This window comes from Sebastes fasciatus, chromosome 20 (genome assembly GCF_043250625.1).
Source record: "Sebastes fasciatus isolate fSebFas1 chromosome 20, fSebFas1.pri, whole genome shotgun sequence".
In the NCBI taxonomy this organism is placed as follows: Eukaryota; Metazoa; Chordata; class Actinopteri; order Perciformes; family Sebastidae; genus Sebastes; species Sebastes fasciatus.
In genome coordinates, this window is record NC_133814.1 from 4,419,989 (window position 1) to 4,432,502 (window position 12,514).

At 37.9% G+C, this 12,514-nt stretch overlaps 1 protein-coding gene across 1 annotated transcript in view; it reads right to left on the minus strand.

Annotated features, from left to right (window-relative positions):
• Window positions 1-5,928: 5,928 nt before the first annotated feature.
• Window positions 5,929-12,514, minus strand: part of rab26 (RAB26, member RAS oncogene family) — a 103,741-nt gene continuing 97,155 nt past the window's right edge. The window contains exon 9 of the mRNA XM_074620322.1: window positions 5,929-10,346. Coding sequence (XP_074476423.1) covers window positions 10,244-10,346 — 103 coding nt within the window. The 3' untranslated portion in view covers window positions 5,929-10,243. The remainder of the gene's footprint in view (window positions 10,347-12,514) is intronic.

Genomic DNA, 12,514 nt, shown 5'->3' on the forward strand with positions numbered 1-12,514 from the left:
CTGCGAATGAGAACAGGCTGATACTTTAGTAGTAGGGATGTAACGATACATCGATCTTGATCGATATATCAATTCAATGATCGACGATCCAATATCATCGATGCAAAGTGAAAACATCGATACTTATCATCACCTTTAACGTACACCTTTATTTTGAAATTCCCACTTTATTTTTTATTCTTTTTATTAAAAAAGAGAAGATTGGTTTTCATTTAAAATGTCTGGAAGAGCCCAGCAATAAAATTGTCAAATCATTTGACAGGATGAAATCATTTTCTGAGGTGATATAAATGTAACTGATTGAGTTGAATGGGTATATGATACCGTCTCATATCAATCGCAGCTCCCTGAATTTCATCAAATTGAAATCGTATCGTGGCAGACTCGACATATCAGCAAATATTGTATCGTTGTCCAAAGAATCAATATAATATTGTATCGTGATAAAACTTGTGATTTACACCCCTATTTAGCAGTCTCTTTTTCTCTGCAACATGGCCCTAACACGAACACTGAAAAAGGGTATAAAATGACACACTTTTAACATGACATAGCAGAGATAGCAGGACAGGACGTAACTTAACCATACTGTATGATGCATTTTGTGGTTTCAGAAATAATTGAACTTAAAACTCTGTCCAAACAAGAAAATGAATGCACCTCCTGTCCTTGTTAATGAATCTTTTCCTCTTCATCTCTTACATCAGCTCATTCTTCGGCAGTGAGCAACAAGTGCTGCCTGTGGCGACTGAGCAAATCTGTGATACAAGTGTAACCCCTGCTGAGCATAACAGGCATTGCAGCTTGAGTTCACTGTTGACCACAGTGCTGGAAGAAATATTCAGATCCTTTACTTAAGTAAAAGTTCTAATGTCACACCGTAAAAAATACTCTGTTACAAGTAAATGTCCTGAGACTTTGACCAATCACAGGTCATTTCAGAGAGAGAGTGTTCCTAATGGCTGTGCTCCGGTCATGTGAGCGGTGCTTGGTATTTCCTCAACTGATCTCAACATGGCTGCCAGATCACAAACATTTTATAATTTTACAGCAAAACAGTACACTACAATATGATTCTGAAAACATTTGAGATGGGAAATAGGCATTAACGTAACAGAATACTGATTCATATTTGATCAGCGCTGCCTAGTTTGACCATTTGATCGGAGTTTGCGAGTGATTGACAGCTGCTCAGAGACGGCAAGGCTCCAGCTCGGCTCTGATTGGTTGTTTTCCTCCGGTCTGTGAAATCTTGCAGATGCCGTTAGAAGCATCGGAGGACACCGGAGGACACAGAGGAACATGATTTTTTTTGTTTTGATTACCTGTCTCATGCACTACTGTCAGGATATAGTGACCGTTTTATAAAAATAACTTTTTTAATCATATTTGCTCCAACTTGCCTACTTCAGCTTTAATGGAGTAAGTGCGTATTTCCTAGTATTATGTCCTTTGAACAGAAATCAGGGTATTGCGCACATTTTGCAAATTTATGAGATCGTACTGTGGCAGAAAATATAAAGTATACGCTCATTTTGTGGCAGACTAGAGGTTTCTGGCAGCTTTAAAACAGCATGTGAAATGTTGGTGATGAAAGTGAATGATTAATGATTCACACTTGTAAGAATTCAAGTTTAGTCAAAGTTTAGTTACAGTGCAGTTAGGTCAGCATGCCTGTAATTCACATTTAATAATTAAAGTCCTTGTTCCATGATACAATGACGAAACTTCACATCATCAGGTCACCGTGTACTTCACATCGCCCACCTTCTCTACTGAGTGCCACTGAATCTAGTAAACAAGAGAGACAGAGAGAGGGGAAATATTTGTGGGTGTCACTGTCATACTGTTCCAGACTGGGACATTTTAAGGAAATTGGAATAACTATTAGTCAGAGTCTGAGTCACGGTGTTGATCATGTATGTGTGGTAATGTATTTTCCACTCGCAACGAGGGACACGGACAGAAAGATGAGAACACTAGATTCATCAAAAGTGGACAGAATACAATGGAGATTCATTGTGTCTCCTTCTTCACCATCAGCAGCAGCACATTATCTAAACTGAACGCCTGAAGAAATGCAAGCTTATTCAAATTTCTGGTGTCGAAAACTGAGCTCAAGACAAAACAGTTGGAAGATGGAAGTTACTATCAAAATTAAAAAATTGGCATATGAAATAAGGCATAATGTAATATGGATTTGTACAAATTAAAAAATATATGATATTAAAACATTATTTATCTTAAAGGGACTGTTTGTAACTTTTTACACGTATAAATCTACCGGGTCGGGATCCCATGCGCACGTTCGCGTGTGGCCGGAGTCTCTCCTCCTCTGCCTGCCTGCTTGCCTTCACTCACACAGCGCGCGCGTTCTCGCTCTCTCACTCTCTCGCTCTCTCGCTCTCTCGCTCTCTCGCTCTCTCGCTCTCTCGCTCCACCTCTACATGTGCATGCGTGCTCACTCCACACTACAGAAGAGTTAGTTTAGCTCTGAGAATATCTAGTAAATGTACAGTGGACGTTTGTGCAGAAATAAATGCTGCAGCTCCTCCAGACCAACAGAGGTTTCCAGTGTCTTGTGAAGTGACGGGGCTCTGCAGAGAGAAACATTATCATCTCTGACCGGGTGCCAGTGTCTCCCTGCGGGCGCAGTTGGGAGACGATAACGTTTCTCTTCCTGCTTCAGCACTGCACCGATCCGCTTTTCCTGCAGTGATTCATGGAGAGACCTTCGTCTGGTCAGCTAACATTACTGCCAAGCAGGTGAAATATACGCTGACTTTCGTTGACTTAGCAGCCACAGGTGTCGCTGTTAACAAGCAATTTCTGATTCTTACAAACAGTCCCTTTAAGTTCAATACATTTTTCAATAAGATATATAGTGACATAAAATGCACTCTACCAAACAGTCGAGCAGAACATTAAAGTGTTATTGAAAATATTTAAAAAATGATTCAAATGTGCATGTTCTGTATCGCACTATGTCACTAGAGATGAGAAACAGTGACCTCCTTCATCTATGGTTGAATGAAAATACTGTTGTATATTGTTGTAAATACACAATGCTGTTTTGGTCAAACTGTGGAATTTAAACTTTGTTTGAATTCACAGGTTCTATATATGTACAGTATATATTTATTTATTAAAGTTCATTAAGCATATTAGAATTAATTTTAGCACCATGCACTGTTATATCTAAACTAAACATCCTTGCGCGGAATGAGATGCAGCAGCCACGGTTTCCATGTATCTCTTCACGGGGGGTTTAGTATTAGATGTTTCGAGGTCATATTTATTGCGATTTAAATGAGGCATGTATTTATTGTTATCTACAGTCGATATGTATTTAAACTTGACATTTTGACCTGATGATGGCGCTAGATGTAAAGTCAGAGGATCACCAGTTATTACAATTTACAATCTTCTATGTCTAGGCAAAAATTTTGAGCCAATCCATTTAGTAAATGTGAGATATTTCACAGGATACCTGAGAACTGCTGCTAGCGTGGCTGAAAACCTCATTATTGGGTCTGCATTCCCCTCTGATTAAAGCTTCAAGACTCTTTACCATTTCCAACTGCTTTTTTTCAGCTGCAGACCGATGCTGTGAGCGTGCAAAAGAATTCAAGAATTTTCATCTGCAAAGGCTTAGAAAATAAAGGCTTAGAAAATACTATCAAAAAGATGAATTCCCTTCTTGCAGCAGGTCATGATGTTCTCTTGCTTACCTGTATGACATCTGCTTGTGTCATACTGTGTGACGTTGACCTGCTCCATTCTGTCTCCTCTACTCCTCCTCCACATTCTTCCATTTCCTTTCACTTTCTTCTAATTTGTTGCAGAACGTCATAGCGGATTAGTCATTGACCGATAATAAAGAGAGGCTCTCAGGTTAAAGTGCCCCTGCACCTGCACTGAGTCCTGCATTTGAAAAACAGGGCTTTTCCCTATGTTCCACACCCACACTGTTCCACACCATACCTCCAGGTTAATACGTCCTGGTCTCACAGTCTCTCCACTCTCCCTCCCACCTCCCTGCACATTTACGTTTCAGGCATCATACATATTTTTTGGAGGCAGAAATGATCTTACTGATTGTGTCACAGGGTGAAGTAACATGTAAATAGTAAGCAGGGCACATCAATTACAGCTATTACTCAAAGGACCAGTGTGTAGGATTTACTCTGTCATTAATACTGCATTTATACTGTACATTTCAAGAAATATTCTCATTTAAACCATTCTGGCATTAATATTTAACACACTTAATAGATCCCACTTCTCAGCATTTTGTATTTATGTTATATATTGCATGTCTTAATGCAAATATTTGTACATATTTCTTATTTTCTCATTTCTTATTTTTATTTTGTACCTATATTTCCCTACATACAGTATATTGGGTTTATATTGTAGAATTATGTACAATATTGTAGCATCATTTACATAATTTACATGTTACATACTCCTTTATTTCTATTTTCTTACATTACTTTGTGTCTATATAAGAGCAACTGTAAAGCCCCAATTTCCAATTTTCAAAGTATTTTTTGATTCTGATTAGGGGATCTATTAGCAGAAATGGAATATAATATTTATAACTATGTTTATTTACTGTATAATCACCTGCAACTAAGAGTCATTGTGTCTTCGTTAGCTTAGAATCAGGGTTTGGGTTAAAACTACATACGAAGCGGGTCCTCCTCACGCAATCTGCAACCTCACCACTAGATGCCACTAAATCCTACACACCGGTCCTTTAAATAAGCACAATAAGCAATTTAACAAATAAGCAAACACCAATCCTAAATCTCTGTGAAGCCTGGCATCCACTGGTGTAGACAGGTTCAGGTAAGATTTCAGTGTTTGTACACATTTTTATTTCTATTTAGGGATGATTAATCTTAACTCTTATTTTGCTAGCTATATCAAATTACTACAGATCTAGTACAAACAAATGATATTCTCCACATGAATTATTTTGTTTATTTATATATATATATACTGTATATATGTATACAGTATATATATATATATATATATATATAGAGAGAGAGAGAGAGAGAGAGAGAGAGAGATTTTTTAAATGTTCATGGACAAATGTCAAGTTATGTCAATCCTGAATGAGACTCTATACACATCAGAGGCTCTGGCTGTATTGTCTTTTGAGTAGCATTATGCTGCCTTCAGGTGGTCCAGTCAATTGTTGAAATAAAAGTATATACTGTACGTCCAGTGTACTGGCATTCATAATGTCTTGTTTAAATTGCAGCAGGTTAATGCAGCATTGAGCAGTCACGTCAAGGCTATAAAGACTCAAAAGGTTAACAGAAAACTGTGAATGCACAAACTAGTTTCATAAAACATCAAATTAATTAATAATGTGGTTTGAAACTGTGAATAAAGAAAAGTGAATACACATTTAACTTCCAAAAGCTGTGGCACTCAGTATGAAAGACATCTGCACACACATGATACACTACTTCTTCTTCCTATGTTTTCAATACACCCACCTGTATTCAAGCCACGAGTTTCATGTCCCAGTGATGATGGTAAGACGTGCTGACCAGTGTGTCTATTCTTTGCTGATCCTGAGTCAGTGTTTTGGTAGGGAGCTTTCCAAGAGCTGCAGGTTAACACCATTCAGGAGCTGAGACCATGAGGGAGTACGAGAGCTTGGAGAAAAAATTAGAGAAGGTGAGGGCAGCAAAGCAGGTCATTTGTTGAGTGTAAAATAACTTTCAAAGCACCACAACAAGTTCCATTACATTTTACAAACCGGTCTTGATGTTCCAAGGCTCTGTAAAGAGATGGTGCTACATCAGATATCATTGTATTGCACAAATACAGTCAAGCTGTAATAACAAGACCCCGCCACATGGTGGTGGTGTAGATACATGTGAGAGGTAAGAACAACTCATTCACTGTTGATTGATTTATTTATTGTGAACACTGGAGATTGATACAATACAAATAATTTCAGTTAAAGATACAGTATACAGATTACAAGTCAACAATAAAATTAATGACTTCTGATTCATACTGAAAATCTATTGTAAAATCTGTATATCAGTGTCGCCATTTAATGTACGCAAATTTAATCTGTATTTATAGTAATTCATGATAGAATTTATGGTATTTTTTAACGTAAGCAGAAAGCAGTATGAAACCATCTTTGATGAAACATCTCACAAAAAGATTAAAATGCCAGCAAAGATCCAATAACAATGGCTACATATACCTACGCAACAACGGGTACTACAAAACAGAAACAGATTCAGTCAAACCTTCTTCTAGGTTTCACAAATGCTTCAAGCGCAAACACTTCTGGGAGTTTCAGTTTTCTACATTTTGTGACATTGATTGAAAAGCACAAGACTGGCACTCTACGTATCTGCTGTGCTCATGTTTATTTGATCTTGTTTTGACATGTTTAAGCATTGAAATTAAGCCTGGCAAAGTAGAGGAAAAGAATCAAGATGTCTGCTGTAGCAGTTTTAAACATTTATACAATATTCTGTATACTTGAAAATTCACTGTGTACGTACAAAAATTGGAGAATAACAGATCCTCTATACTCTATAGAACCGCTATCTCAAACCAGCAATATTCAACTTCTTAGAATTTTAAAGGGGAACTAAACCCATTTTCAAAATTCCTACATGTTATTCCTATGGTCTAAGATAGTCCAAAAAATATTAGTAAACATGAACAACTCTCTCCCAAATCCAAAAACTAGAGTGCTAAAACTGAAACTTGTGTTGTCATAGGGTATAAAGTGTGGAACCGCTCCATAGACAATGAATGGAGAAATATGTTATAGATGACAGTGAGATCACCCAGGGGAATGTTCTGAGTATATGGGGACATTTTCTGTTTCACAATTGACAACACTACAATAGAATAAAGCTGATTTAGGTACAAAAAAGAAAACAAACAAAATCAGTCTCCCATTCATTATCTATGGAGCAGCTCCAGACTTTAAACCCTATGACATCATAAGTTTGAGACTTACTTCTCTGGTTTCTGGCTTTGAGAAAGAGTAGCTCATGTTCACAAATATTGATTGAACTTTACTAGGCCATGGAACTAACATATAGGAATTCTCAATTCAGGTGGTGTTCCCCTTTAACTCAAAGTCCACTTATTAGCTTTATCTGGATCTTTCAACCACATCTTGCTGTCTTCATCTGGGAATGGAGTAGATCTGTTAAATATCACATAGCTCAATATTGTTTAGTTTTGTCAAAACTGACAGAGTTGATGTTCTGATCTTCATCAGAAGATTGACTCTATAAAGAGAGTGAGATGTGGTGGAAAGCTCAAAAAAAATTTGGAGAAAAAAAGTGGACCTTGAATCAAGATGTTTTTTTTCCAATTTCTGTTTCCAAAGTCAAGAATGAACTTCACACTCAATATCTGACTTTTAAAAATCCCAGTTAGACCAGAATTCACAAGAACCTTGTTGCTTTGTGTCACAAAAAATATATTATTTGTCTCCCTTTCCCTTACTCAAAAAGGATTGAGTGCTACAAGTGATTTCTATAGAAGAGCAGCAACCTGCTCTTGTTTTGTGCCATAAAGCAATACAACTGATTACTCCCCAAATCTATAAAACGCAGAGTAGAGTCACTCTCTTTTGCCTATGATCTTGTCTTTTACATTTAATATGGTCTCATACAGGGGTCATCAACTACATTTCTCCAAGGGCCAGAATTTTTCTAAGCAGATACTGTGGGGGCCGGACTTTTAAATAAAAAAAATAAATACATTTATTTAGGCCTAATTAGCCTATCATTGTTTCATATTTTCACTTTCTTACAAAAATTATTATTTTTATTAGCCTATATCAGTGTGAACACTCTCCATAATGATGGTTCAAATCTGAAATTACAGAAACGTAATTGTAGAATGCAGTCCTGATTGGCAGGATATATTAATCAACTTTAACCGGTTTTGATGCTATTATGCTAAAGTGTTAAAGGAACAGTGTGCAGCATTTTGGGGGATCTATTTGCAGAAATGGAATATAATTAGTATGTTTTCTTTAGGGTATAATCACCTGAAATTAAGAATTTGTGTGTTTTCGTTACCTTAGAATGACCCGTTTATATCAACACATGGAGCCGGCCGCCATGTTTCTACAGTAGCCCAGAATGGACAAACCAAACTATGGCTCTAGATAAGGCCATTCGTGTTTTCACGTTTTTGCGTCAGCCACCATAGTTGTCCTACACGCTAGGCACATGGGAGAAGTTTCAGTTGGTTGCAATCTGCAACCTCACCGCTAGGTGCCGCCAAATCCGGCACACTGCACCTTTAAATGACAGCTATGAGTTTGTCCCCATTCTTACATGAAAATATGGCACAACCATTTATAAAAGGAATTTGTTCCAGCTTCACCCATCCTAGGCGACTGCTATTCAGTGTACAACCAGCGAAGCAAGCACAGTTTTGTGAGTGCGGTAGGCCTGACTCCTGCATCGGGTTGTGTAGGCTACTCATTAATAATAATCTAACTGATGGATTTATAACATCTTTAGTACCCGTGGGTCAAACGCACATATTTGGGGTTGGTAAATCATTCCTAATAAGATCATTTTCATCTCAGTTGTTTTAGGGGTTGCTTTAATGTAGGAAGAGAAACATGCCAGAATACCAGAACGCATTTTTTTTCCTTCTCACATTTTCTGAATTCATAAATATTCTGCAGGCTGGATGGGAAGCTTTGGCGGGCAGTATGTGACGATGACGACTAGTTGACGATTTAGTAATCACTAAGGGAGATTTCTTAAAGGGCGAGTCCATCTACGTTCTGTTTTCCATTTTTTCAAATGGAAACACAAGTTACCAAAGTAAGCAATAAGGTTATGAATACTGTGAACGCTAGCACTAGCTGAGTCAAAGTTAGCTGTGCTAAGTTTGGAAATAACTGAAAGGGTTAGATCGGATTTTCTGAAGTGGGGTTGTATGTACACTCCCGTGTTCTGAGGCAAATTTACTGCTTTTGTGAATGTAGTCTGATGAGATATAATGGCTTCAGTCCCCCGACAGCGAGGTAAAGCAGCTGTGAACGGGAGCAGCAGAAAAACGCTGTCTTCAAAGCCACCAGACTCCATTCACAAAAACAGTAATTTTGCCTCGTAGAACACGGGAGTTGCTGGTCTACCGCTGCATCGATCAGTAAGTTTGTTTGTGTTATTGTGTGACTTTTGGATCTGAACTAACGTGGCGTCCACACAGCAGTATATTGCTTAGCTTTCGTGTCGGTTCTCCTGTCTGCTTCTCTAAACTGGGAGCAGGCCGACCTCCATCTTAATAACTGTATGTAATACACAGACTATAAGGATATATATATACGGTATACTGTACATGTAGCAGCGTCATCATTCAGAAATCAAACGTTTTTAAGAAGGGCTTGGGAAAATAGCATTTTTAAGCTAAAACATACGTACCAAAATTTGAATATTTGGATTTGAAAACATAAGGAACACCACTGGGAAGCTACAATACATAAAAAACAAACAAATAATGGACCCACCCTTAAATGTTAAGATGCTTCACATAACAGCTTTAAACTCAAACTGAACAATCTGTGTATAAAAGGTGAAGAGCTCAAATTAAATTCCACACATCAGTATGATAATAGTCATGATCACAAGTATTAAAAACAGTTAGCATATGATATCCTGTACATAAACAGCACACAGTGCCATTTGGCAGCTTACATTAGGGTGCAACGGTGTATCTGTACAAAATGTGTTCGTAAGATCTATTAATTTCTATTACTTTGACGGGATGGATTTAATATTCAACAAATTTGTGTCCATGTTCTTCTGTTTCAACAAGACGGGCATTTACAAACTACAAAGCTTCAGAGCACAGGATTTTAAATTACATTTAAAAATATGTACATCACATCATCATCTTATGGAAAAAATGGACCGAACGGGCTGTGAAGTCAACTTAGCCGTGTGTGTGTGTGTGTGTCTATGTGTGTGTACATGCATGTGTATGTGCAAGCATGTAGATAGGAGTTATATTACATTCACAGTTGCAGAGGATAGGTGGGTTGGGAGAGAGCATATCACCACTGATAGAAATATTACCATCAGTGAGAATTTCATGATAATTCCCAGACATACCAGATTAATTACCACTTTAATATATTGTACCTGTTCTTTTTTTCTCTTTCTTTCTTTCTCTCACACACACACGTATACACACACATAGGATAGGTCTACGTGCGGCAGCAGCCGGCAGTCCTCATTTCTTTGTCGACGTACTCCTGCAGCTGAAACTTTGGCTCGTCGGGCTCCTTCATGGTCCTGTGCTTCAGTTCTCTGAGAGAGAGACAGTATAAACATGAGGCTGTAATAACTCTGCTACCAACAGGTGGCGACAGAGCACAGCAGTATAAGGATGTCACGAGAACCGATACTTCGGTCGATGCCAAAATTCTGAAAATGTGACGGTATTCGTTTTTCTACAGTACCTCAGGCACCATTGGTACTTTCAGGGTTTCGAGACTAATGGCGACCCATTGTGCCGGGGAAAATATAAATGTTCCCTGATAATGCTACATTGTGAACAACAAATCTGTGTTGAAATCAGCAGGAGGCGAGTAACCTTAGCTGTTAGCAGCTGGGGGGAAGCACAGTCCTGCTTGGCTAAATAACGGAGCTAACAGCTAACGTTAACGGAGGTTGCATTGATGGTGCCTTCAAATGGGGTCGTGTTTACCGTGTTCACGAGAAGAGTCCATGTGAATGACCCCCTCTTGTGGTTTTCAAGACCTCGTAAGTGGAAAGTTCCTGAAAGCTCAGAGTTTACGAGTTGTGCCGTGTTTGTTGCCGTTGTCAGAAATGGTGGAGGCCTTGGAAGTTCATTTTTCGGTGCATGATAAGTTAATATATTGTAATTTTAGTCATCTATCGTTTTTCTTCGTAATTTTATAATATGTCTGAGGGAAATGTTGATATTCCCAACGGCCTCATCTTTTTCCTCTGTCATTAAGCCTTTGCATTTCCTGCATTATGCTACCCACTTGCTAGCTTGCTAAATTGTTATCCTCTGTGGCTTCTAGACACCGACAGTAACGTTAATATTGCCGTTGCTTAGCAGCAGTGTTCTCACGACTTCTTGAACGCAAAAAATATTGTGTAAACTTCCCATGTTGTAAACACCAGCTCACACATTTGAAGGCACCATAAGTCAATGCCAAAATTCTGAAAAGATGACTCTTTTTTTCTACAGTACCGAAGGTACAGTAGGTACTGTCAGGGCTTGAGGCTAATGGCGTCCCATTGTCCCGGGGACTATAGAAAATGTCCCTGATAATGCTACACAATGTTCACACAGTGAACAACAAATCCATGTTGAAAACAGCAGGAGGCGATTAACCTTAGCTGTTACATTATGATGAATGTGTAATGTGAAGCTTTATTCAGTAAATTCAGCAAATATTAGGCAGAGGTAAATTAGAACGTTATCATGTTTTCAAATGTCTTAAAAACAAGAAACTTGAGGGCGGATCATCAGGGATTAATAATAAATTCGCAAAAAACAATATGCAAATGGTAATAAAGGAGTGTATGCTGAAGTACATGGGATTTATTGTTTTGTTTTTGTTTTTTACCGTGGTATCAAATTGGGTATCGAGAATTGTGGAATTTCACTGCTATTGGTATCGACTACTAAATTTCTGGTATCGTGACATCTCTAGACAAGGTGTCATGGAAGTCAAATACTTCTAAGCGAAGCACCATTGCATGTTTTAGAAATAGACTGAGTCCATTCATTCTAAATTGAGAGCATGTTAAGCAGAATAATTTCCAAAGCATACTTCTAGGTTTTAGCTCAACAAATGTGAAATTCCAGGAAGCCACAGTTTTCCATTACTTTCAGTGAACTTTGAACTTGAAGCTCTTTGAAACCTGAACCTGCAAATTGAGAGAGTTACTGTATCACTGTGTGGTAATGAAGCTGCAAGGTGGTACTATTTCAAAAACCATGTTTGGTGCACATTGTTGATGAATTCCAGCATTTAATTTCAGCGAGAGGAAACTCCAAACTGTGAATTTGTAATTAAATAGGTGTTAATTGTGTTGCCGTCTTTGCCATCAGCTTCAAATAAGTTCATCAATAACTGTTAATTGCTTCCTAAATGTGTGATTGACAATTCATATATATATTTACATATATGTACATACATACACAAAAAAATCCGAGCAACAAATAAAGAGAAATAAAATAAATAAAAACAAATAATTACATAGAACACTTAAAGCACATAAATATGATGCCCGTGTTCGTTAGTGATTCAATATCACAATATGACCATTTGCTGTTGTCATGCCATCAATATCATTTCCATGTGACTCATGTTTTTATCTGTTTTTAGATGCTTTTCCTTTAAGCACTTGTGTGTTTTATGCAAATAAAGCACTCGCGAAGGGAAATGAACAAAGCATGATGGCGTGGAAGAGATGAGAAAGTGGAAGAGTGGCAG